At 55.1% G+C, this 23690-nt stretch overlaps 1 protein-coding gene across 1 annotated transcript in view; it reads left to right on the top strand.

Moving 5' to 3' along the window:
• The window catches only part of USHBP1 (USH1 protein network component harmonin binding protein 1), a 20646-nt gene extending 9000 nt beyond the window's left edge, over positions 1–11646 (top strand). The window contains exons 9-19 of the mRNA XM_063289681.1: positions 597–797; positions 953–1062; positions 2344–2484; positions 3525–3709; positions 4660–4765; positions 5772–6130; positions 6503–6683; positions 6995–7517; positions 8159–8280; positions 10173–10295; positions 10742–11646. Of these exons, the coding sequence (XP_063145751.1) occupies positions 597–797; positions 953–1062; positions 2344–2484; positions 3525–3709; positions 4660–4765; positions 5772–6130; positions 6503–6683; positions 6995–7517; positions 8159–8280; positions 10173–10295; positions 10742–11069 (2379 nt within the window). The 3' untranslated portion in view covers positions 11070–11646. The remainder of the gene's footprint in view (positions 1–596; positions 798–952; positions 1063–2343; positions 2485–3524; positions 3710–4659; positions 4766–5771; positions 6131–6502; positions 6684–6994; positions 7518–8158; positions 8281–10172; positions 10296–10741) is intronic.
• The last annotated feature ends 12044 nt before the right edge of the window (positions 11647–23690 follow it).

Below are 23690 nucleotides of genomic sequence, written 5' to 3' on the forward strand. Positions count from 1 at the left end.
AGCAGCCAGTAAACGAAGCCCCTTGGGACCAACTTTCTCCCGTTGTTGCTGCCCGCCCCGCCGGGTCTAGCAGGGAGACCCGGAGACCCAGCAGGCCCCGACCGTGAGCCCTGCGCAAGGCACAGGAGGTTTCCGGGGTGCTGGGCCGGAGGTTGGGCCAGCTCTGCTGTCGGTGTGGTTTTGTGATTGGGGCGTACGGAAGGCGGGGCGGGGGGAGGCGGCCGCCCTATAGAAATGCTCTCCCCACAGGGGGATCAGAACCAACCCCACATTAATCACATTTCCGACACACAGAGACACGACACAGGGCAGCGCAATCACCAGGGCTATCCGGTGCCCGAGGAGGAGGCAGCGACGGAGAGGGCCCCCTCCGTGGACCCTGCGGGGGGCACCCCTGGGGGAAGGCTCCAGCCCTTAATAAGGAGTCAGAAATTAGGGGAGCAGCAGCCCCCCAGCAGCCATCTCCTGGGTACTCATAAGTTAATTCCTGATTGTGCTGCTTTTACCACTGGGAGGCCTGCTGGAAATCGCCTTCGAGGGGCGGCTGAAAGGCCGTGGGTTCTAATGGCACTCCTTGCTCTGCTGTCTTGGTCCAGGTGGAAGAGCTGCAGGAGAGCCTGTCCAGGGTGGAGGTCTGCTCGGAGGGAGCCCCCAGCCCGCGTGGGGAAGGAGAGCCACGGGGAGTCCAGGTGCTGGAGTCAGAGCCACCTCCGGGCACAGGCGGGCGGTGGTTTCGGCACCCAAATCGAAAGGAAAGGGGTTTCTTCCCTAACATCTGGTCTTTCCCCCACTTTTTTGTTTGTTTGCAATGATTTTGGTTGTTTCTTTTTCACGGAGCAAGTAGATCACCGGTTCTGGGTTTTTGGGTGGGGAAAAGAGTTGAGTAAAATGAAGCTAAGCCTCCGATCCTGGGGCAGGGGGCTGTACTCCTGATGTGCCCTTTGCTTTGCAGGATCCCTCAGGGGCTGCTCAGAACGGGCTCCATCCTCTCCGGGGGGCCACCGGCATCCAGCCTGCCCACACCCTGTCAGCCTCTGACGGCAGCCTGGAGCAGCTCCACAGGTAGGTGTGTGCCAGACACCCTCCTGGGCGGGGGGGTCGTGTGCAGCCTGCTCTCGGGGGGGGCAGTTTTGGTGGAGGGATTGCTCAGCATGCAGAGGCCCTGGGTTCCACGCCCCCCCCATCTCTGAAAGAGCCCCCGTGATGGGACAAGTGCATGGAGACCCTGCTTGGCCATTTCCTCCCAGGGAGGGGTATCCAACGGTGCCCCATGCCCCCACCCCCCCGTCCTGCCAGGTGGTTCGGAGCAGATCTGGCAAACAGTGTGAGGGGCAGGGGGCCTTGCAGGGGTCTTGGAGAGGCCCCCAAGCCTCCGGTTCAGCCCCAGCCCCTCCTTCCAAGCCAGTTCTCTGGGAGAAGGCTGCCTGGGGGATGGTTCCTCGCCCCCTCTGAGACTGCTGGGCCTTCTCTCGGGGTCTCCGTTGCCCAAAAGCACAGAAGGCCGTTTCTGTCCGGTGAACCCAGTTGAGCTTCCAAGGTGCCCCTGCCCTCCCGACCCAGCTGGCCCCCTGCGGCCTCTCCCAGGATGCCCCCTTTCCCCTTTCCCTCCCCAGGTGGCTTATTCTGGTTTCAGAGCAGCTCCGTCCTGGTCCCCTTCCTCATCGCCCTCCCGCCCAAGTTCCGTCAGCTTTGGCTTATGCCTCTCTGGAGAAGAGCCGCCCTGCCTTGCGCAGGCCGCTTCCCCCAATTCTGGCAGGGCGTCTCTGTGGCCCCCGGCCTCTGCCTCTCCTTCTGGGTTTGCTGGGAGGAGGAGGAAGAGGAGGGCTGCTTCAGCCAGGGCTGCTGCGCCCTGTGGTCCAAATCCTTGTTAATATCTTTTCCCATTGTATTTTGCATCAGTGTCTTTCATCCTTGGCCACCTGAAGATGTGTGGACTCCAACTCCAGAATTCCCCAGCCAGCATGGTTGAAAAACACTGTCGTAAATGAAGAAATGAATCATCCTCCGTTTTAAAGCATCAGACCAAAAGAATTAAAGGGGAAAGGGAAGGAGGTGCAGCCAAATGTAGCTTGCACCAATGCTATCTCCCATACCGCTGTGCTGGCTGTGGAATTCTGGGAGTTGAAGTCCGCACATCTTCAGGCTCCCCAGGTTGAAGAACACCTGCACAGGGTTTTACTGGACCTTGTTATGACTCCTTATTCAATTGTTTAACGCACTGCAGATTGTTTTCAGCGGCTCCCCCCTTGGGGTTGGTTGCAACAATGAGTAGTGGGTTACAGACTGTATCAGCCTGAGGATAAACGTTGCTATTCAGTGACAAGGACTGTCTGCCCCGCCTAGATCCGTGGAGAGGCTGAGCAGGCTCAACCGGCTGCTCTCGGGGGCGCTGCAGGAGTCCAAGACGGATGCGGAGCGCATCAGCCTGCTGCTCGGCCGCCGGGAGTCCGACCACGCCGCCTTGGCCCTGGCTGTCCGGTGCAGGTGAGCAGGCGGATGGGCCCCCCAAGTCCCCTTGGCAGCTGAGCTGCAGGAAGCGGGGCCGCCCCCTCGGAGAGAAGGGCAACGCTTCGGTGCCGTGGGGCGTTGTGGGGAGACGGTGCGCTCAGGCGGGAGGGAGCCCGGCACAGGTCCTGCCTCGGACAGTCACGCGACTGGGTGGCGTTGGGCCGTGGCTGCAAGGAGAAGCCGAGAGCTTCTCAGGGCAGAGATGTCCGTTTGGTCCACAACCCGTGTGTTACTTATGAGTAGAAGAGAATGACCGGACGAAACGAGCCAGCTTGGGGGGGGGTGCGTGACTCTCTACTCCAGTTGCTCTTTCATGTGTTTGGTGTGGTAGCAGGGTCTGAGGGAGTGGGCGGATGTAATACATTTAACTGGATAAGTAAACAACAGCATAGAATGGAGGGTCACTGGAACCCAGGAAAAATGGGAGGAAGAAAGAAGAGGCTTTAGCTGCCTGGGTGCCAGAGGGAGCCCCCGCTCCTGCCGGCTGCGGGCCCCGGCTTCAGCGGAGTTGCATAAAGGTTCTTGTCTGGAACAGCTGCTGGAGGTTTACAGCCAAGGCCTGGCCTGGGGGGCCTGACCTTCCCCAGCCAGCCTGCCCAGCCTACCTCGCAGGGCTGCTAGGAGGAAAGAGCAGGGAGAGCCGGGGCACCTGGCCCTTGATCCGCATTGGGCCTGCTGCGTGAAAAGTGGCTTGAATGGGGCAGAGGAAATGTCAGAGCAGGTGCTGTTGCACTCTGGGACACTGGCCCGTGCAAAGAACCCCACGGGCAAATTCAAGCATTGCAGAGAGGCCTGGAAAGTGCGCCACGACCACTGCGAAAAGGTCAGGGACGGGGAGGCTGCGGCGTTCTCTAGGAACCGGACTCGGTCTGCATGACGGGTCTTTGTTGGGGGGGGCGGAAGCAGCCAGAAGAATGTCTCCTCCGGGAGGTGGGGCTGGGTCTCTGGTCTCCGTGGCTCTGAGCCTGGAGCTGGTGGGGCCCTGTCCCCCCCCTCCCTGCCCTTGACCACTTCAGCGAACGCTGCCTGGAGGCCTACGAGACCCTGTGGAAGCTGACGGTGACGGAGCCAGAGCCGCGCCCAGAGACGGAAGGAGGGGCGCCCAGGGCAGGTGAGGCCACCCAGAGGCGGGGGGCGTCTCTCCCCCACTACACAGCTGCTGGCTGGGTCCCGCTCCTCGTCTCCCTCCCCGGCCCTAAAGGCTGCGAACAGAGGCAGGGAAGGGGGAGGGGAAGAGTAGGGTCGAAAAAGTCAAGATGGCAGCTGGGATGGAGCAATTGAAGTTCTGCCTGCTTTCTGTGCTTGTTACGCTTCGCTTTGACCGCACCATTACGGCCGCCAACTTGACTTTTTTGACCATACCATGCCAATATCCTTGCAGGTGTCTTACAGCAAACCACTCCAAGGCCTGGACTAAAACACTGAAACAATAACACACCCAAAATGACAGGCAACCCGACATGCCTGCAATTCTCTTGTTTTCTTTTACAGACATTATTTAAACATCTGTCCCTCTCACACTCACCCTTTGGGCACCAAGGCTCCACGCATGGCCGATAGACACAGGAAGCCTGTTGCTCAGGTTATGGGCTAAAACAGCAGGGCCCTAAAGTAAAAGGCGGGAGCCAGGGGTGGGGGAGAGGGAAAGGATGGGAGTCGGGGTTAGGTCTTAAACGAGTTTTACTTGTGCGGTTTGGAAGACCCAAGTGGGAGGCAGAGAAATAGTCCTCTGTGACACCTTGTGGCTGTGTGGTTAAACTGAGGGCAACGGCAAAGTTGGAGCTGTGCTGGGACATGGCCACGGCAGTGGGGCAGGGGGGCCGTAGGAGGCATCAGGCAAGGGAGCCTGGGAGCACCTTTTACAACTCACACGTTTTATTAAAAGGCAGGAGCTCATGAAAGTTTCAGTAAAGTGTGGGTCAGAAAAAGTGCTCACAGGCTCCTTCCAGTTTTCTGCCATCATAAACCAACATGGGTCTCCTTCTACACGATCAGGCAAACCAGTCGTGGGAAATGTGCTGGGAGAGAACCGGCTTTAAGTCTCCCTCCGGTCTCAGCACCCCTTCCCCCAGTGGCCACAACTCTCCCCCCACCCCGCTTAAAGCCCAGGGACTTGTGATTGATGTCTCCCTCCCTGACATCTCCTGGTAGGGGTGCCCAGCAACGCCAACCCAGCATTGGACACAGCTTTCCGTTTCTTGCAAGCGTGCAGCACGGCCAGCCAGAGATCCTGGGAGCAGGGTGGCATCCAAGAGAGGTACAGATGGGATCGGAGGGCTGGTTGAGCTTCAGAGCATGAGTTTGGTGCTGGGTCACCAGGGGAGGGCCACCAGGGAAGGGAAGGGAGAGCGGGCAGGGCCAGACTGAGAAGTGACCAAGGAAGATCCAAGAGGAAGAGGCTCTTTGCATGCAAAACATCTCTGGAGGAATTGGGTCAGTCTTAGAGGTGGACTTTCTCTCTACAGGTAGTCCTCGACTTATGACCATTTGTTTAGCGATTGTTTGAAGTTACAGTGGTCCTGGGAAAAGTGACTTATGACTGGTCCTCGCACTTATGACCATGTGGTCACGTGATCAAAATTCAGGCGCCATTTGCGACCTTCCCAGCCAGCTTCCGACAAGCAAAGTCAATGGGGGAAGCCAAATTCACTTAACAACATGATTCATTTAACAATTGTGGTGATTTGCTTAACGGCCATGGCAAAAAAGATCGTAAAACTGGGTGTGAATCACTTAACAATCGCCTCGGTCCCACTTGTGGTTGCAAGTCGAGGACTACCTGTGGAGTTGTTTGGCATGAAACTGAGGTCATCTCATTTGCAAGATGGCTAGACCACATCCATTCCCAAAGATTTTGGCCTGTCTTTACTTGTCCATTGCCTAATTTCCCCACATGACCCTCTAGCGCTAAAAGACGGTTTGGATTTGATTCTCACCTTCTTCAGGCGGGGCAGAAAATTTCCATGACTGAAATCTCTGGGGGACCCAGTAGGGCAGCCTCAGTCTTGTGGTGAGCCAGGGGGTCCTGCTCCCGAGGGGGCCACAGACATTTTCTCTCTTTGGAAGATCCCGGTTCTGGGGGAAAGCCCAGCAGGGTGGGGGTTTTGAGCCTCCGGCTGCCTTTGCAGCAGAAGCTGTGGGGAACAGCGCTCGACAGCTTATTTATGTACTGATTTGTAAGGGGGGACCTTGGGGAGGAGGCCCGCTGGGCCATGCCTCGGCGTCGGGAGTGTCCTGGTTCCCGAGGCCCGCTTTCCTTTCAGTTCTCCAGAGGTGCTTGGTTCGGGGGAGGCAGCCAAGGAGAGGCTGCGGGAACGCATCAGGCGCCTGCGGGCTGAGCTGGGGTCTCTGAAGCTGCCCGCCCATCAGCTGTCTCCCGGATTGGACTCTGTGGCTGCCAGGCTCAATGCAGGGATCAGGGCCAAGGTGGCAGAGGGCCGGAGGGCCGTGCGGGAGGTGCTTCCTGGCCTGGCCATGCAGCCCAAGATGGAAAAGGCCCAGCTGCTGCGAGAGCTGCACGCCGCCCGGGTGAGCATGCAGGAAAAGGGGAGCGGGCTCCAGTCATCCCTGAATGGGAGAAAAGCCAACTGGGGGTGGGGGAGAAGGAGAGAGTGGCAGTGGTGTGGGGCATTCTGACCCTGCCCTCCCCTGTGAGACCTGCAGCGAAATAGCGCAGCCTCAAGTTCTCCTGCTCGCCAGCCAGAGACCAGGAGCTCCTCCCGTCCTCCTCCATTCCGTGGGGATTTCGCTTCTGTTTCTCTTTCTCTTCATCTGCCCTGAGCTGTTTTCTTCATTCTTTTCTTCTTCCTGGTAGGCTTTTCCTCCTAACTTTTATTTTATGCCACCGTCCTTGCCAGTTGCTTTCTCCTGTGCCCTGCCTGGGCCGCTGAATTCAGAAAACGGGGTTTATGCAGGTGCAGGTTATAAAACCAAACCAAGCTGCTCTCCCATCTGCAAAATCCCGGCCAGTTTGTTTTTTTACTGTGGCTCCCAGCGTCTGCCCTCCAAGGGGGATGTAACTTAGCAGCCACCACCAGCTCAGCTGCTCAAAGAAAGGGCTGTGTTGGGTTAGTGCTGCCAACCTCCCGTAGCGCTTGCGACCAGCTTCTGAATCGGGCCAAGGCGAGTCTCCGGGCCCCGGGCCCTGCGCTGAGAGTAATCAGAACACGACAGAGGTCTGTTCAAGTATGCAACGCCCCAGTTCAGGGGGCTGAATCGAATCAGAGCCCTCCTGGCCTCCTGGTTTGGACCCATTCAGACACTCTCTGGGCATGCAAATGGGTTTAATGGCCCAAACTAAACTGGGCTTGACTCAGAGACTCGGTCTGGATTGACTGAGACATCTGAATCGAAATGAAATGCAACCAATCGCTTGAATGTTTCAACTGGAGACAGTTTGCACGGTCCGCGTTCCCGTCTTCTCTTGCTCGCCCTGCCCATCCCAAGCAGCTGGTTGGTCTCCGCGGGGGGGGGGCTGTCCTTGAAGCGAAGGGGCTCGGCTGCTGCAGCTGATGAGCACAGATCGCCTTCTCTGGGGGACCCCGAGCACCTCTCCCACGTCTCTCTGCCCTGGGAGCGTCCAGGGCAGGCTGTCTCGGGGCCCTTCTCTTCCCTCCAGAGCTCTCCTTTTGCCCAGCCAGGAGGGCTTGGCTGACCTGGGCACCAGGCTGCATCTCACGGCGAAGGAGAAGCAGGGGCTGGAGCTCTGGACGCACACGCTGCAGGCTCGGGAGGCCGCCTGCCTGCTGGTGATCCAGACCTTGCAGCAGGAGCACCGAGAGCGCCGCGGACAGCGGCCTCCCTCCTCCGGAAGCGGCAGCGGCAGCAGCGGCAGCGAGGGCGGCTCTGGGGTAAAAGGCTTGCCCGGTCCCCTTCGTCCCCATCCCGGACGCCAGGTGGGCCCCTCCAGGGATGCTGGAAAGCTCGTCTCCCCAGCCCGGGAGCTGCTTGTGCCGCACACCCCAAACTTCGGGTCGCTCTGGACCTTGTTTCCAGAAAGGGACGGGTCTGTTAGGAAACCACCTCGCCCCACTTTTAGGGTTTCCAGCTGTGGGCATGCAACGATGCTCGCTTGTGACTGGCCAAGTTCCCCTTCTTGAGGCACACGGGCATCCTTTTTGCTGTCTGCCTTTCTCAGCCCTTGCGAAAAAGGCGAATCTCGCTGGGCTCACCCCGGGCCTGCTTCGGGGCAGGAGCCTGACCAATGTCCACACGGAATTGTCCACCCTGCTTTCTTCCTTGTGTTGTCCAGTCTTCCTTGGACACGGGCACAATTGCCACAAGGTTATTTTCCACACACGCACAGTGACAAAACACTACCAAAAAAGGCCATCTTGGGTTTCTGCAGGGAAGCGTCTGTGGCAGAGATTTCTCCACTGAGATGAAATGGGTGGAGGGAGGGTGCAAAAGGCACTGGGAGCAGGACGTGGTGGCGGCTGGACATCTCCCTATTCCAGAAGTAATGTTTGGAAAGCCTCCCGTTAAACTGGAATGTGAGGAGGATGCAGCCAGCACCAGGAAGGGGGGTTTGGACAGGTTGGGCCCGCTGGACGGAGAGGGCAGACGTTTCCCGAGCATGCTTCCCCCTTGAGCAGGAAAGAGCTTGCCTCGCTAGGCGACGTGCGCATGCTTTCTCCTCTGCGGTGCTTAGGAGCATACTCCTGTTGGTATTCGTAAGAGGTCCCTTCCTGCTGCATCCGAGCCTGTTGGTGGAAGCCTGGCCAAGATGGAGCCGGAGGCACTGATGCTCAGATTACTGGACACTTTGGCTCGGTAAGTAGAACCAGAGGTCTTGACTCTGTTGCCATGAGCTGGATCTGCTCCACCTCTGATTTGCAGGGGAGGCATCGTTTTCGGGAGATGCTGGCTTGGGACGGGCATTGAGGGCTCGGAGGACCAAGAAATATTGAAGGGGAAAAGTTATCTGGGGGAAAAATGTGGTTCAGTTATGAGAGAAGGGAGTGCCGAGTTCTCACATCTTTGCTGCTCTTCCAAAGAAGGGGGTCAGACCCTTGCTCAGAAGCCCCCCCAAGAGAAATGCAGGCTGGTCCTTTGGGAAGTTCTCCGCTGCCTTCTGGGTAGAGCTGTGTGGCCCTCCCCCACTCTGCATGCCCCAAATTGGGCTGGGAAAAACACTCTCCCCCCTCCACCCCCAGCCCCTGAAGACCGGACAGTACCAGGCTAGGAGCATCCATGAGCCTCTCTCCGTCCAGGTGCAGTTAGAGGCTGACTGGGCCTCCAAGCGCACCCTCTCTTTTTTGCAGTGCGGATCAAATTGCTTGTTTCTTTTAACTGTGAAAAGAATCAGGGATTTGAAGTGCAACGTGCAACGCCCAGCTATAGCACACAAGACTTTCAGGCCGGGAATTCAGAATGGAAAAATAAAATTGGCAGCATTCTTGCACCGTGTTGAATATAAAGTCCATGAACAGGAATGAATGTGATCTACATTATAATCTGTAGCTGGATCTAGAAATCTTATGCTCGATATTAAAACGAAATCTCTCCATGTCTTTTTATCTCGGTTTCAGGGGATAAAAATCTTAAATCTTCATTCCACAGCCAGTGCGCAGTAAAAGTTTGTGTGTCTCATTCTGCAGAGGTTTGCTTGCAGTTTAATCGAATGAACCCATTTTTGCAAGCAATTTTCTCCATAGGAAAGCACAATCGTACCATCTTTTCTCCAAATGCATCTTTAAAAAAAAAGAACAGGAGAATTGCATTGTGAAATTCTGAGATTCTAGTTTGAAGAGATAACAAAGCTTCCGTTCATGGACTGTTTCCAAATGAGAGAAATTCATACCAATGTTGACTCCCTGTGTTTCTAGTTCTGAGTGATCAAAATCGTTGAAAAGTAAGGGGGGGACGATGGCTGAAGTCTCACCCCCACACACACCCCACACTAAGAGTAACGCTCACAGAATCCGGGACAACTTGGACATAAGGAGAATTGTGCTCCATCTAAACCTCAGGATCAAATTCCGTTCAGGAGGAAAGCAGGATACAGGTAGTCCTCGCTTAACAACTATTCATTTAGTGATGGTTCTGACTTACAACGGTGCTGAAAAACTGACTTGCGATCGGTCCTCACACTTATGTCTGTCACAGCGTCCCTGCAGTCATGTGATCATGATTTGGACACTTGGCAACCAGTTTGCATTTATGACCCTTGCAGTGTCCCATGGTCACATGATCACCATTTCCGACCTTCCCGGCTAGCATCTGGCAAGCAAAATCAATGGGGAACCATGTGATTTGCTTAATGACCCCTGCAAAAGGTTGTAAAATCGGGTTGGATTCACTTAATGGCCACTTTGCTTAACATCTGAAATTCCAGTCCTAGTTGTGGTTGTTAAGCGAGGACTACCTGTACCCTGTAAAAATGCTGGACAGACAGACCGCAGTGGGTGCGCTTTTACTCTCTGCTGTTCATCTAGCCCCCCACTCTTTTTTTTGGATGGGTGGAAAAGAAAGCACTCCTCTGAGAGCAGATTTCCCTCATGCGGCCCCCACCCTCCCCTCCCGGCGTGCTGGGTGCCAAGCGAAGCAAGGTGGCTGCCGGGCGGGGAGAGCGGGGGGCGCCTCCATCTTCTCCCTGCGCTGGGAGCTGGTGGGCTTCCTCACAACGCGTCCTGACACCCTCCTCTTCCTCCGGCTCATTGCAGGATCCGGGTGCTGAAGGATCGGCTCGAGACCCTTCTCACTGACCTGGAGGAGAGGAGCCACGACTGCAAGGCCCACGAGGCACAAGAAATGGCGCTCGTGCAGGACTTTTTCGAAGCACACAGGTAAATTAGGGGAGAGGTTCCCCTTGTCCCCTGAAGGCTCCCCCTTTCTGACCCTGCAGGGTGCTAAGAGCTCACACCTGGTCTTACATCCCAATCAACATTCTAGATAAATTGATGAGGTGTGGGCTTAAGATTGAACTGCCACGTACAGCAACAGTCTACCAGATGCAGGGGCAGCATGGAATGGCCTGCTTGTGAGCTTCGGCGCTCAAGAGGGAAACAGAAGCTGGGCTATCCCAGCCTTCCACAGCCTCGTGCCCCCCCCCCAATGTGTTGGACTAAAACTCCCATCACCCTCAGCCAGCACATCTGGGGGAAGGCTCAGAGAAGTGTCCTGCTTTTATTGGGCCCCACCCGCCTCTTCCCTGGGCAATGTGGTCCCCTGGCTGATCCGGGGTCCCCAGGCCCCCCACTCAGCCCCCTCCTTTGCCCCTCTCTCCCTGCAGCTCCCTGCTCTTCGCCTACCAGAAGGCCCGCAGGAAGCAGGACAGCCGGGTGGGGCAGCTGGAGACCCAGATGGGGCTGATGAGCGGGCGCCAGGCCAAGCAGCGCCAGGCCCTGATGCAAACCCTCCAGCAGCGGCAGGACCAAGTGCCCGCGGGCGTGCTGACCAGCCTCCCCCAAGCCCCGGCATTGGACGCGGGAACGCTGGACCTGCCTGGGAGTTTGGAAGCCATGCCCTTCTCTGCGGAGGAGAAAGTGAGGCTTCCTGGGCAGGCACAAACGCGCTGGCAGGCCACCAACAGGGGGTCCCCGACGGTCAATCCCCTCTGAAGACCCAGGGCGTCCCCTCCCATCTCTTCAAGGGGGGACCCTCACGCCACCACCCTGCCCTTCCGGACCAGAGATACTCAGACTTCAAAAACGGGGATGGCGCCATCGTTGTCCTTGGGGGCTGCTGGACCACGCAGCATCCCTTCCTGGTGTGTGAAGAGCCCTCGGCCTGTCACAATTTTTGGAAGCCTTTGTGGGGTTCGGGCTTTCTCAGAAGCTCTCAGGGACGCAATGGCTTTCTCACCCCTTGCAGTCGTCCGTTGAAAAGGTCCTGGTCATCTGCCTCCCAATTGACCTTCATCTGCATAACCAGCCTTTTCCTCCCTGCCCCCCCCCCAGTTTAAATCCTCCATTAGTCTAGCCCAGTGTTTCTTAACCGTGGCAACTTTAAGATGTGTGGACTTCAACTCCCAGAATTCCCCCAGCCAGCATTGCCCACACATCTTAAAGTTGCCAAGGTTGAGAAACACTGGGCTAGCCCCTCTGTGCATCTGATGGAGCTCAGAAAAACTTAGGCCCTTTCACAAAATGTGTACAGCAGTGAGAAAAGATCCCCCCCAGGGTCCTTTTGGTTTTCTGGTTGACACCATTCCAGCTAAAGTTTTTTTCTTCTTAAACAGCTCTTTTAATGTGTATCTTTGCTCCGATATTTTTAAATTGAAAAACTAAAGTAGTTAACGAAAGAGTGTTTATTTTGAACGATGGTGTTTATCCCCCGATTTCGGACCTCCCCTACCCTCTGCTGGCTGCAAACGAGGGCAGAGTTGCAAGGGGGGTGGGTTGCAAGGGCAAGGGGGGGTCAACTCCTACGGCGCAGGAAGAGGGGGAGCAGTGCCCCATATTTCGTCCAGTTTGAACGAGGCTGAGCTTCCCTGATCCCTTGCCTGAAGACCAGTTTGAGGCCAATGGATGCAGCCGGGAGGGTCCAGCCCAGCCTCGGGCAGCTCTCAGTAGCAGCTGAGCATTCAGATGGCAGGGGCTAGGAGGCAGGAGCCCCAGCCCTGGTCCCCGTGGCCCTTCAACCCTAGGCAACAAAAGCGGGCTGAGTGTGCTGCCCCTTCCCAACCCTTTAGCGGTTGGGAAGAGGAGAGAAAAGTGGAGGAGGATGTTTCATTGTGGGTAGTCCTCGCTTAGCGACCACAATTGGTACCAAGGCAGGAGCAGCTCAGACAGTCCCGCAAACAGAAGCCCGGGCACCAGCAGAGGGCAGAGCGCCAGGGTGCCCCCAAGGGCTTCCCCAGCTCAGCTGCTCCCACCACCTGAACTCCCTGGGCTGCCATTCCTGGCAGCTCCTTGCCAGAAAATCCAGATAGCGAATCCAGCCACCCCAGTGCCAAGGCGAACTCTGCTGCTGCAGCGCTGGGCCCGTGATGAACACGGAGACACCAGCCAGGCTTTCTCCCTGCCACTTTTGGCTTAAGCAAACAGGAACCAGGTGCTGTTGTGGGCTGGCTGGTATATGCATTTGATAATAAAGTAGAATAATAAGTAAAGCAAAATAATAAATGAAATGAAATAAATGGAAATAAAAATTAAACGAATTTAATACAGGGAGCATTAGTGGGGGATCTGGGTGATGAGAACTGCTGGATGCAGATCAGGAAGAATGGAAAGTGAGCATGGAAGGAAAGAAGTCAAAGAAATGATATAGCATGAAGACCAAGATGGTCACAAAGAATGCAGTGAAGTGAGTGAGGGAGCCCAGGAAATGCTGAGAGATATTAGAAATGGGTGAAAAGGCTTAAACGAGGAGGCTCCAGCAGAGTGGCTGGAATTAAAAATAAAAGTGATGCCATCTTTTGGGAGGGCTGCCAATACCCTCCCTGACCCGGTTGGTCAGTCCTGGAAAGAGTGTCAAAGGGAGACCACAGGAAACGTCCTCGGAGGGCCGGCACAGCTGGGTAGGGCTCAAGGCCACCCAGACAGAGTGCAGGTGAGCAAGCGGCACGGGAGGGCATGTCTCCACACACCCTGGGCGATGCTGCGGAGGCCTCGGGGCCACCATCGGTGCCGAAATTACTCATCAGCCTTCGGTGGCCATCCGGTGCTCTCAGGCGGAAGGGAAAACGCTCTCGGAGGGAACCCTGGTTCGCCCCACGCTTTAGGCACCTGCCGAGCGGCTTGTGCACAAACTGGTCCACACAGAGCCGCTGTTTCGGGTGGCTTCTGCCCAAGTCGAAACAAGCATCCTGAGCCTGGGTGCGGAACAAAACGGGCCTGTTTCGTCCTGGATGCCAATCAACTGCGGCTCTTCCAGGCAGACGTGTGGAGGGTGGAAAGAGCCCGGAAGAGCGAAGGCCGTGAGCAGGGGGGGCGGGCAGACGATGTGTGCCAGCCTTGCCCTACAGTGACCCAATAAAACCACTCTGGGATCCCAGTCAGTTTTGTTCAGGGCAACAAAAGGTCCTTGCATGACCACAGATCATTTTCAATGGTTCAAACATGGGTCCCCTCAGGGCCTGGTTTAAAAAGTTGAGAGGGTGGCCTCAATGCCCACCAAAATGGGCAGAGCCTCGTTGCACTGTCACAGCCACCGTCTCGACTTTTTAAACCAGGCCCCGCGGACACCCTTGGTTCGGTAGAACTTCGGTACGTTCATGTTGAGTTCGGAAGAAAACAACACACACACTCAGTTTTGTGCAGTCTCCAGCTAGGTCTTTTCATAAAGGTGGGAGTGACACTAACTTTTGTGTTGGTGGGGTTGGGGGACTTTGTCTTAGTTTTTGTTTTGTCGGAGCTTTGCACATCCAGATCCTTAATAAAATTTTTGTGCATTGAGTTTTACCTTCCGAGTTCCCCCTCCTGAGCTCTATGTACACGATGAATCAATGCTACTCTTGTTCAATCCTTTTTTTCATACTAAGAAGATTGCAGGGCACAAAATAGGTTTATTTCACCCGATGCCTTTGCTGTACAACTGATTGGCAAGTTTTTCCCCAACATTACAGAGTAAAGTATACCTCAAGTGACTTCGGAATATTTTTTAATATTTTTGTTTCTATGGAGGAAATAACTGACCGTATCAGGGAGCTGATGTTGTAATTTTGGAGTGGCTGATGGCTTTGGGGCGTCCTTCAGTGGCTTCCAGCCATTAATGAAGCTGTGCTGATCGCCTGGCAAGGTTTGGGCTGAAATATGGATTTAATCTTTCTAAAAAGGATGTGTAAGAACCAGCACACTGTGCTGGTGTCCCTTGTTTTATTTATTTTATTTAGAGCATTTATACATTTACCCCACTCAAACAACGGGACTCTAGGCAGTGTACAAAATCATTAAACAAAAATACAAAAGAAAACTAACATGTACCACTAAAGCCAACTGAAACAGTCACGGGAAATAATGATCAAGGCTAAAATATATTTCACCAATTGGGAACGCGACTCTCCCTGACCCAAAGGCCCCGGGAAACAGCCAGTCTTGGCTGCCTTTCTAAAGGCCTGCGGGGTTGGGGACAGCTGCATATTGGGTGGAGGTTGTTCCAAAGGACAGGGGCCACCCTCGAGAAGGCACGCTTCCTGGTGATGGAGTTTTTAAAGGTTAATAAAAGAACTCCAAGCAGCAAACAGCAATCTTGCAGAGTAGAAGCGTGAACCAAAAAAGGAACTTGCACATTAAGCTTAATTATGTTCAGAAATAAATTCAGTCTTCACACTGCAGTTAGATGAAGAAAATAGAGATAGCTTACTTTTATTCAGTAGTTTTGGATACAGGTAGGTTCATAGTAGAAAGCACTTAATCATCACTGTTTCTGGGTAGCAGAAGATGGTTGTGGGAGGGCTGCATTCCTGCAGCACCTCCTGCTTGCATGTGTGCCAGAAGGGTAATGGAGACTATTAATCGCCAAGCCCAAGAAGAAGGAGGAAGTGGAAATCAGGTGACCCATGTGACATCTCACAAGCACAATAGGGATGCGATTTGCTAGAGCAACCCCCTTACACTTATGAGACAATGCTGAGTTGATCCCTAATAATTCCAACACCTGGGTCCCACAAGGTGACCTTGTTTTGGAGAAGGGAGCCGGGGCATGGCTGGCTGGGGAATACTGGGAGCTGAAGTCCACACATCTTAAAATGGACAACGTTGAGAAATACTGCTCTGGAGGATTAAATCACTCCTCTTCCCTTGGAGCGGTTCTTGGCTCCTGTTCTGCTGTGGCTTTAATCCTGTTACTGATTTTAATTCTATTACTGTACCAGAGACTGTTAGCTGTCCAGGGAGGGATTCGGGATTGCAGTAGCCTAGAGGCGCATGTCAATAAACATCCTATGGCGGTTCTTTTCCTTCAAGGACCCAGTTCCTCCTCCTCTGCCCTTTGCCCTCCTGGCAGGGGTGGCAGCCCTTTGTGCTGCGTCCGCTGGGTTTACATGACGCTCCCCACGTTCCAAAGGAGGCCGATCACACCTTTCCCGACTTGCAAATTTGATTAAAAGGCAGAAGCTTTCGTGAGTGGCAGCTTTCAATAAAATCCGTGGGTTGGAAAACGTGCATCCAGACTCCTGGTTTGGCGATCCCATAGACCAGGGTTTTTCATCCTCAGCCACTTGAAGATGTGTGGACTTCAACTCCCAGAATTCCCCAGCCAGAAGCCCACACATCTTCCAGTGGCTGAGGATGAGAAACGCCGCTCTAACCAAACAACAGGGGGATCCTGTTCCTGAGCGCCAGGCGTCCCAGAGAGCTGCCAAGCCAGGCGCAACACAAGCTTCCTTTAACCTTTTGTTTTTCCTCCTCCTACCCTGTGCTTTTTGGAGGTAGACTGCTTCTGGACCTGGAGGTTGCATTATGCTATCATTTTAAGCAGAGATTGAAAAGCCCTAGTTGAATCATAACTCTCACCAAGAAATGTGCGTTCATAAACACAAAAACAAAGTGGAATCGAATTGATTAAAAAAAGAAAGCACTTCATTTGAGGGTGGTCCTTCCTGGGAATATACCTTTTTCTTAAAAATAAAGAAATGAAGCCCCCACTCTAGCTTGGCTTCTCCAGCCTGGCTCCCCTGGGGGCCTTCAGTTGGGAACTCCGCCAGTGGAGGGCTTCCCAGCACATCCAGCTCCCCGGCCACCTTCCCCGGCCTCCACCCAGCGCCATCCATTATCTAGTGCTGAGGCAACCCCCCCCGCCTTTTTTTCATTTTTTCCACTGCTGTCAGCAAGATCAAAGGTGAAAGCTGGAGGTCTGATAAATAGTCCTTAGGCAACAGAGTCGGTGACCCCCACAGAGGGGCAATTTTAAAAACCTGACTCCTGGATCCATGCTGAACCCAGAGGGTGTGAGCATAATTTGGCCTGTCCTTCCCTGCACCCCCTCTCTAGGCTCCCAGGCTGATTTATTTTAGGTCAATTAAAGCAGCCCACTTGCACCCCACCCCCAGGTGGAGGCTGTCTAGCCCAGCCAAGGGGGCTGGCACAGAATCGGACCGTCAGGAGGGAGGGCAACAGCAGCAGATAAAGCAGGAAACGGGGCCGGGAAGGGGGTGCGGTGTTTCCAAAACGAAGTTATCCAAAAGCTCCAGTTGCATCATCCTTGAACTGCGGTTTTGAAACCTACCTATTGAGAAAGCAGAGCAGTTTAACCTCACTGGTGTCTGCTGCTTTTAAAAAAAAATATCAGTGGAGGGCAGGCATGCCCCTAGAGATGGGAAAAAGATGTTGCAAGACAAGGTTGCTAAGGTTCAAACCGAAAGTATTAGATGCACTTCTGGTCAAAAGACACAGCGTCTCTTGCAATGCCATGAAGCAATACTAAAAGTGCAGTACTAAAACATCAGGCTACATAAATGCAGCACCGTCAATGCTGAGTGCTCCGTCCAAGCCTGCGATGCTTCTTCCCCCAGTTAAAAATAGACAAGAACGGGCAACGGCCTCTAAAGTGCAAAAGTGTGCTAAGTGACACCGTTTTCATGTCCTGATCTGCGCCTTGAAAATGTCGGCTCCAGTTCCTGAAATTAGAATTCACCAGGGTTCTAAAATGAGGTTTGTTTTAATCTGACCCCGGGAACAGCCTTCTCTCTTACACGCTCCCTTGAGGAATTGGATTCTGATTCGGCCTCTCTAAACTGGGTTGCCCTCGTGGTTGGCAGCCCATAGGATTGATGGTGGAGACCCACCCGCCCAGGGCCACAACGGGGGGGGGGGGGGCCACCGGGGCATGTGTCCCAGGTGCCGTGCTGGGGGGGCGCCAAAATGGGCGCTGGGGGGGCGCCAAAATGGGCGCGGAATCCATGTTTGCCCCGGGTGACACAGACCCTAGCTGCGGCCCTGCACCCGCCTTGGGATCAAGGCCGCCGGTGCCTCTCGCAAGGTTCACGGCTGGAGTGTGTTATCCAGGCTAGTCTCAGGACAGGCCTGTCCACAGGTTATGGTCCAGATGGCATCCAGGAAGGTGCAGTCAAGACTCTGCCTGTTTTCTACGCGTTGTACATAAAAAACAGGCAGAGCTTCCATCGTGCCCTTGTGGCCTCGATGACTTTGACTTTTTTGACCGTAGCCTGCAGACACCTCTGTGTCAGGGGCACATGATGCTTCATTCCCTCCGTCAGTTGGATCCCCATTATCCCTGAGCAGAGAGAGCAGCAGATTTGGGGGTCTGGACTTCAGAGATGAGCAAGGAGTCCCAAAGACCCTTTCCTCCCCTCCATCTAAGAGCTACCTGGTGGGAGGGATTCAATTCCCCCGGGGTTTTCCATTAGCAAGGCAGGCGCTCTACTCGGCTGTAGTCCTCTTCCTTATGCAGGACTCTAGTCCTCATGGCTCTGCACAAAGGATGGGTTTTAATAAAAACAGCCCAGTCAGGGCTTGAGTTCTGGATCAGCATCACCTTTTCTGAATAGCAACAGCCTTCCAGGATTGCAAACAAGCAAGAATCCTCCCAGCCCACCCTGGAGAAGATGCTGAACCTCTGCAGATGAGCGATGCCGCAGGACAGCTGGTCCATGGAGGCTGCATCTCTCCCTCCAGGCCACCCCCCCCCCGGCTTTGTTTGACTCCCTCTGGGGTGCCAGCAGGCGGCCTCGGGCATTGTCTGCCCCCCCACTCCTGAGTCTGCTGCCCCATCACGGCCTCCTTAAGGAAGTTGGTCTCGGCCTTGATTTCTACCATGTGTGGCTACTGGGGGGGCACCGCCTGCCTCCGGACCAGCTTTGCAAGGCCGCCTCTCTGGCTCAGGAGCAACGTGTCCTATGGCTGCAGCAGGTTAGGGGGTCCCTGACCTGGACGGCCCCCACCTCGGGCACAGCTTCTCACAGCCGGGACCCGAATTGCAGCTCTGGACATTCAGGCCATCCTGAGAGCCCAACCTGGACCTGCCCCATTTAGGGACCGCTCCCTGCGCTCCTCCAGGTGAGAACATCCCGCATTTACCCAGTGGGGTCTGAGGGTGGCCCTCCCTCCACACAGCTGTGCCCCCTTTGCCCTCCTTTGCCCAACCAGGTAATTCCTGGAGGAGAAGAGCATTAATGATCATTAATAATTAATACCCTGGCAGTGGGGGCCCAGGGAACATGGCCTCTGCCAGGAGACCCCGCCAGGGATTTGTGTCCCAGGGCCCCGATGGGCGAGCGAGGCTCTCCAGCATCCAAGAGGGCCAGACCGATGGAAAGGGGGAAGGTGGGCAGTGGCAGGAAGGGGATGGGAGCCCCCAGGGAGCCCAGGTGTGGCCGCAGGCTCAGACTAGCTTGGACTCAGCCCCAGAACTCCCCTTGTCTGGGAGAGGATCCGCAGCCCATGTCAGAGGAGGAGCCTTGCCGGGTCGGGCCAAGACCACCTAACCTGGCTTTCTGCTCCTCTGGTGGCCAGGGAGCACCTGAGCTGGAGGCATGGGAAAAGCACCCCTCCTCCACCGGCGCTGGTATTTGGAGGCCAGGTGCCCCCCACTTGGAGGGAACGCCCCAAACCCTCACTTGGCCTGTCCTCTGTGAATGCATTCAGTCCCCTTTCAGCGCCAGCCAAGCCAGGGGCATTGCCACATCGTGCGGCAAGGAGTGCGCTGCACCCTTTCGGTTCTCTGTTCCAAAGCTTTGCCAGTCAGCCCCCCAGGACGGCTCTCAATCCTCAAGGGCTACGCAAGGGAGGTGACCTCCCTCAGAACAACGCACCTCACAGGGTTGCTGCTGTGGGGAAAAGAGGAGGAGGGAGGAGTGTTAGGTATGTTTGCCGCCTTGAGTTACTTATAAAAATGATGAAGGTGGGATAGAAAACAAGTAAATAAATAAACAAATAATGCTTCAACCCCTCCATCGCTGGGGCCTTTCCCTCGTGGCAGCTGTTTCTGATCCTTGCCCAGATCAGTTTCCAACCTTGGTCCTGCAGGGTGGCGGAGTCAGGAGGGACCTGGGAGGACATTTAGCCCACCCTCTGCCCGACACCCTTGGAGCCATCCAATCGGCGGGCAGGAAGTTCTCCAGCCTCGGTGGCCTGACAGTGAGCGTCTTCTGACATTAGCAACTTTCTGGCTGAAGGAGAAGGGATGGACGCCCAGCGCGGATCCACCCTGCCCGAAATGAGGCACCTGTGAGCATGCAGACCTGCATCACGCAGGGGCTTCTGTGTCTGTCGGGATCACCAGGGCAGCTTGTACAGGAAAAACCCAAGCGTCATTTGTGCTCTCAGAAAGCTGCTAGATGGCGGGGACCAAGCGGTCTGCGGTTGCCTTACATCACTGGAAATCCCTTTCTTCGCCTCTGTCACGTCTGCCTACAAAAATGCGTTTATTATTTCTTTTTAATTGGACAGCATTTTAAGAGAAAAGAGATTTCTCTCTTCTGGGGCCCGTACCCCAGTCTTAGGTCTGCTAAGTTCCCCGTGGGGCCCTAAAGCTGCCGGCTTCAGCCCCAGCTCTGCCTGAACCCTTCTGGGCAGTGAGGACTGGGACAGATGGGGGTCCCGCTCCTTTCCAGCCTTCCTCTGTCCTTGGGCCCAAAAGGGAATAGCCAGCCAGGGCCCACAGAGGCCTCTGTCCGGCCCCCAGGAAGGCTCGAACTCCCCCCTCCCCCAAAGCAGGATCCTGCTGTAAGAGAGCACCCCGGATCCCAGATCCCCAGGCCTGCCCACAGGGATCCTGCGAGGCTGCCCTAAGTTGCACCTTCTCTCATATATGTTGGTCTAGCAAATACGGAACCAGACTGTGTGTTTTAATGGGCTCATTTTAAGTCCTTGGAGGTCTTAGGTCAGTAGGATAAAACTGTAACTAATAATTAGAACCCGCTAATAGAAACTGGTGTAATGAGAATATTACCCACATAATTGTTTCTTGAAAACAGTGTTAACAAGCAATCCTGAAACAGATATTTTGCTAACAATGCAAATTTACATACATTTGAAATTGTACACATTTAAGGAAGCCAGAATCATGGATCGTGTCTATGGCCAAATGTAACAAATAAATAGGGAGAGTTGGGGTGGTGCGCTTCAAAAGTCACCCCAGATGTAAAGCTTGGGCTGTGGTTTAAAATGAGGTAAAAATTAGATCGCTGTTGGAAATCTCACTGACTGGAGAGAGGAAACAGGGCCTCAGACCAGCCCTGTGACAGATTTTTTTCTCTCTTTCTTCCTATCTTAAAAATTTCCCAGTGGAATACGTTTATTTTGTATGCATAGATTTGCTTTTTAAACATTATTTTTTAAAATTCAGAATCCCAGGAAGGAAGAATGCATCAGGAGGGGTTCTGGGACAGGAACGTGTGTGAACGGCAAGCAGAAGAAACTGACCTGATAGGTTACTCAGATACACACTGCAAAACAAGAGCAGGAAAGCAGCGGATCCTATACAAGTGCAGGCACACACCCACCCACACACGCGCGTGTGCGCACACAGACATTCCAAGGCTTTGGGGGGAGGGCTTAGAATGAGGCTTGTTTTCCTGATGCTGCTTCTGCTATGGAAATCCATCTTCCGACAGCAACCGACCCGCAACAAGACGCTATTAATTTTCCTTCCCCCCACGCGCTTTGAAGCTTTTCACGGTCGCCGGCCAGGGCCCGCGTGTCAAAGGGCAACTGACCCGCCATTGGGGTGGCTTTCAGATGCAAATGTGGGCAAGCAAGCGTGTGCTAGGGAAGGCATGTGTGTAGACAGACATACATGCTTGTGTGCGCTTGGCACCACCAAGGGGCTAAAATCTTCCCGTCTACAAAGAAGAGACTCGCGGGATCTCCGGGATGGGATGGAAGGGGGAGGGGGCCTGCTTGGCCTTGCCTGGCCTTGCCTGCCTGGAGGGAAGGGCGCCAGGGAACCAGAGGCGCCCCAAGTCCCTGTTCCCACCCGTTGGCGCACTCAGTGCCCAGTGAATTCTCAGTCCCCTGCCCCCTTAAGCCCCTGCCCGTCTCCTTCCTTTGCTTAGGCATCTCCCTGCCACAGGCCTGGACCAGGAGTCACCCTGCCAGAAAGTTTGTCATCTCTCTGTCCCCTTGTCCTCCTCCTGACCACGGGGTCATGATGGAAAAAGGGTGGCTGCTCACAGGAGGCTGTGTGTTTTCAGAACTGGAAAACTGGCCACTTTTTTCCTAACCCACCTGTTTGATGAAGCGCTCTTCGAAGTTGGAAAGCTGGCATCAGTTAAGGGCAGCTTCAGTTGGCCCAAGAAAAGTATGGCTTCTCGGAAATTGGACCCCATTCAAGTCAAATTCCACCATCCAGGTTCAGAAGACAAACCTCCCGTCTTCCCTCTGCGACTTTGTAAGTCTGGGAGCTTTGAGGCATTGCGAATGGGGTGCAAACTTCCCCAAGGAAGGACAGTGGCTGATGTGGGCAGGATGAGCCATTTGAACAAGCCGACTTCTGGGTTCCCCACTCTGCACCCCACTCACCCTGGAAAAGGCCAGGTGCCAGAATCAGCTGAATCAAGAGCCTGCTTTTCGGATAGCTGCATTCACAGCAGACATTTCAGTCACAAGCCCAGGGGCTGCCATGACAGACCATTCCACGTTCAGCTGGTTCCTTTCCTTTTGGGTGCACCTTGGACATTTGACAGACTGATGATTCAACATATTCAAGGGCAGCCCCCTGTAAAGCACACTGCAGTAGTCCAGCTGCACAGTGAGCAAGACAACACCGCCCAACGCAGGAAAGGCCACAGTTGGTGCACAGCTGTGCAAAGGTTCTCTTAAGTGTGGTTTTGGGTAGGAGCCTGGACCCCAGGAGGACCCCCAGCCGTGAGCCGGCTGTGTCCAGGCAGTACGACCCCATCCAGAAGGGACCCCGTCTTCGAACCCACACCCGGCTAACGCACCGCTGTGGTTTCCACCCTGAAGACCGAGAGCGAAGTCCCCGAGGCCCCCCTCTTAAGATCCTGTCAAATATCGGGTGGGATCCAAACCCCCAAGACAGGCACTTCCCCAGCCTGGCGCCTCCCATCTGCCCCCCTCCTGAACAGGCGCACGGAGCTGCCCTCTGATGGGCTGGTTCCACCCCGCACCCAGCTGTGGGGTTTCCTGAGGCACTTGGCCGGATGCTGCCTCTTGGCCGGTCCACCTTGCAGGGTGGCTGTGTGGCTAAGAGGAAGAAAGGGAGGGAGGCCTGGGGAGGGCAGACAGGCAGGGCGTGAAGCAAATCAAGAACGCATTCCAGGGCAAAACCTCCTGAGGAGGTTTCTGTAATTATGACGGAAATCCCCCAGTGAAGAAGGAGAGCCTCCTGAGGCCTCCCTATGTACCCCTAGAGCTTCTTTGTGCCCCCCCAACTTTGCTTCCCCCTCCCTCCCCCCCTCCCCAGACCGCACCTTCCATTTTTGCATAAATCTGGAGGGAGCCAGGCCCTCCCTGCTCTGCTCTGCTGCCCCCTCCCTCCCCGTCTCCCCCCAGGGACCTTTTTCCTCCACAACCACCACCAGTCAGGCTGCCACCCCCACCCCTCCCCACCCCTCCCCCTCTCCTCCCCCCTCCTCCCCCCAGGTTTCCCAGGGGAATGGGGCCTCCCCCCCCCCTGCCCAGTGACAGCCACTCGGAGGAGTTGACCCCCAGGTTGAAGGTCAGGGCCCGCTCCTTCAGGCCCCCTTTCAGATTCAAATTGGGGGCAGGGGGCTTTGTGCCAGGAGGTCAAGCTTGGGGGTGGGGGCGGGGTGGGGAGGGGATGGGGCGCTCCCTTTCAGGGCCAGGCTGGGGGAGGGACTCCCCCAGGGAGGGAGCCAGGTGAAAGCCCCCAATCTTGGCAAGGTGCTCTTCCTCCCCCAGCCCCCCAGCCAGATTGCTAGCAATTGGCTCAGGGTGGGGGTGGTGTCAGGATGCACCAAAGCATTCCTCTGGGCTGAAATCTCCTTCACTAGGTCAGCAGAAGATTCTGCTTATATCTCCCATTACTAAAGCAGGAGGATTGATTGACTGATTGATCGATCGATGATTGATTGATTGATTAAGCCCAGTTGGCCAGGTTCACCTGGGGAAATAACACAGAACCCCTGTGTACAACATACAAGGCCCCTGGCTGGATTCACACATGACTCTGTGCCCCAAGCATTTTGGCTTAGGGCCTTCCTGCACCTGGTCAAGGACAGGACGGGCCGCCTGTCCAGTGTCCCGGTTCCTAAGAAGCCCCCAGCAGAAAGGAGGGGTTGACTGCCTCCAGAGAGGGAGGCTCTATTAGCCATCTCAGTCCGTAGCTGGGCTCTCTCCTGGATGTTTTCCTGTAAT

This window comes from Candoia aspera, chromosome 1 (genome assembly GCF_035149785.1).
Source record: "Candoia aspera isolate rCanAsp1 chromosome 1, rCanAsp1.hap2, whole genome shotgun sequence".
In the NCBI taxonomy this organism is placed as follows: Eukaryota; Metazoa; Chordata; class Lepidosauria; order Squamata; family Boidae; genus Candoia; species Candoia aspera.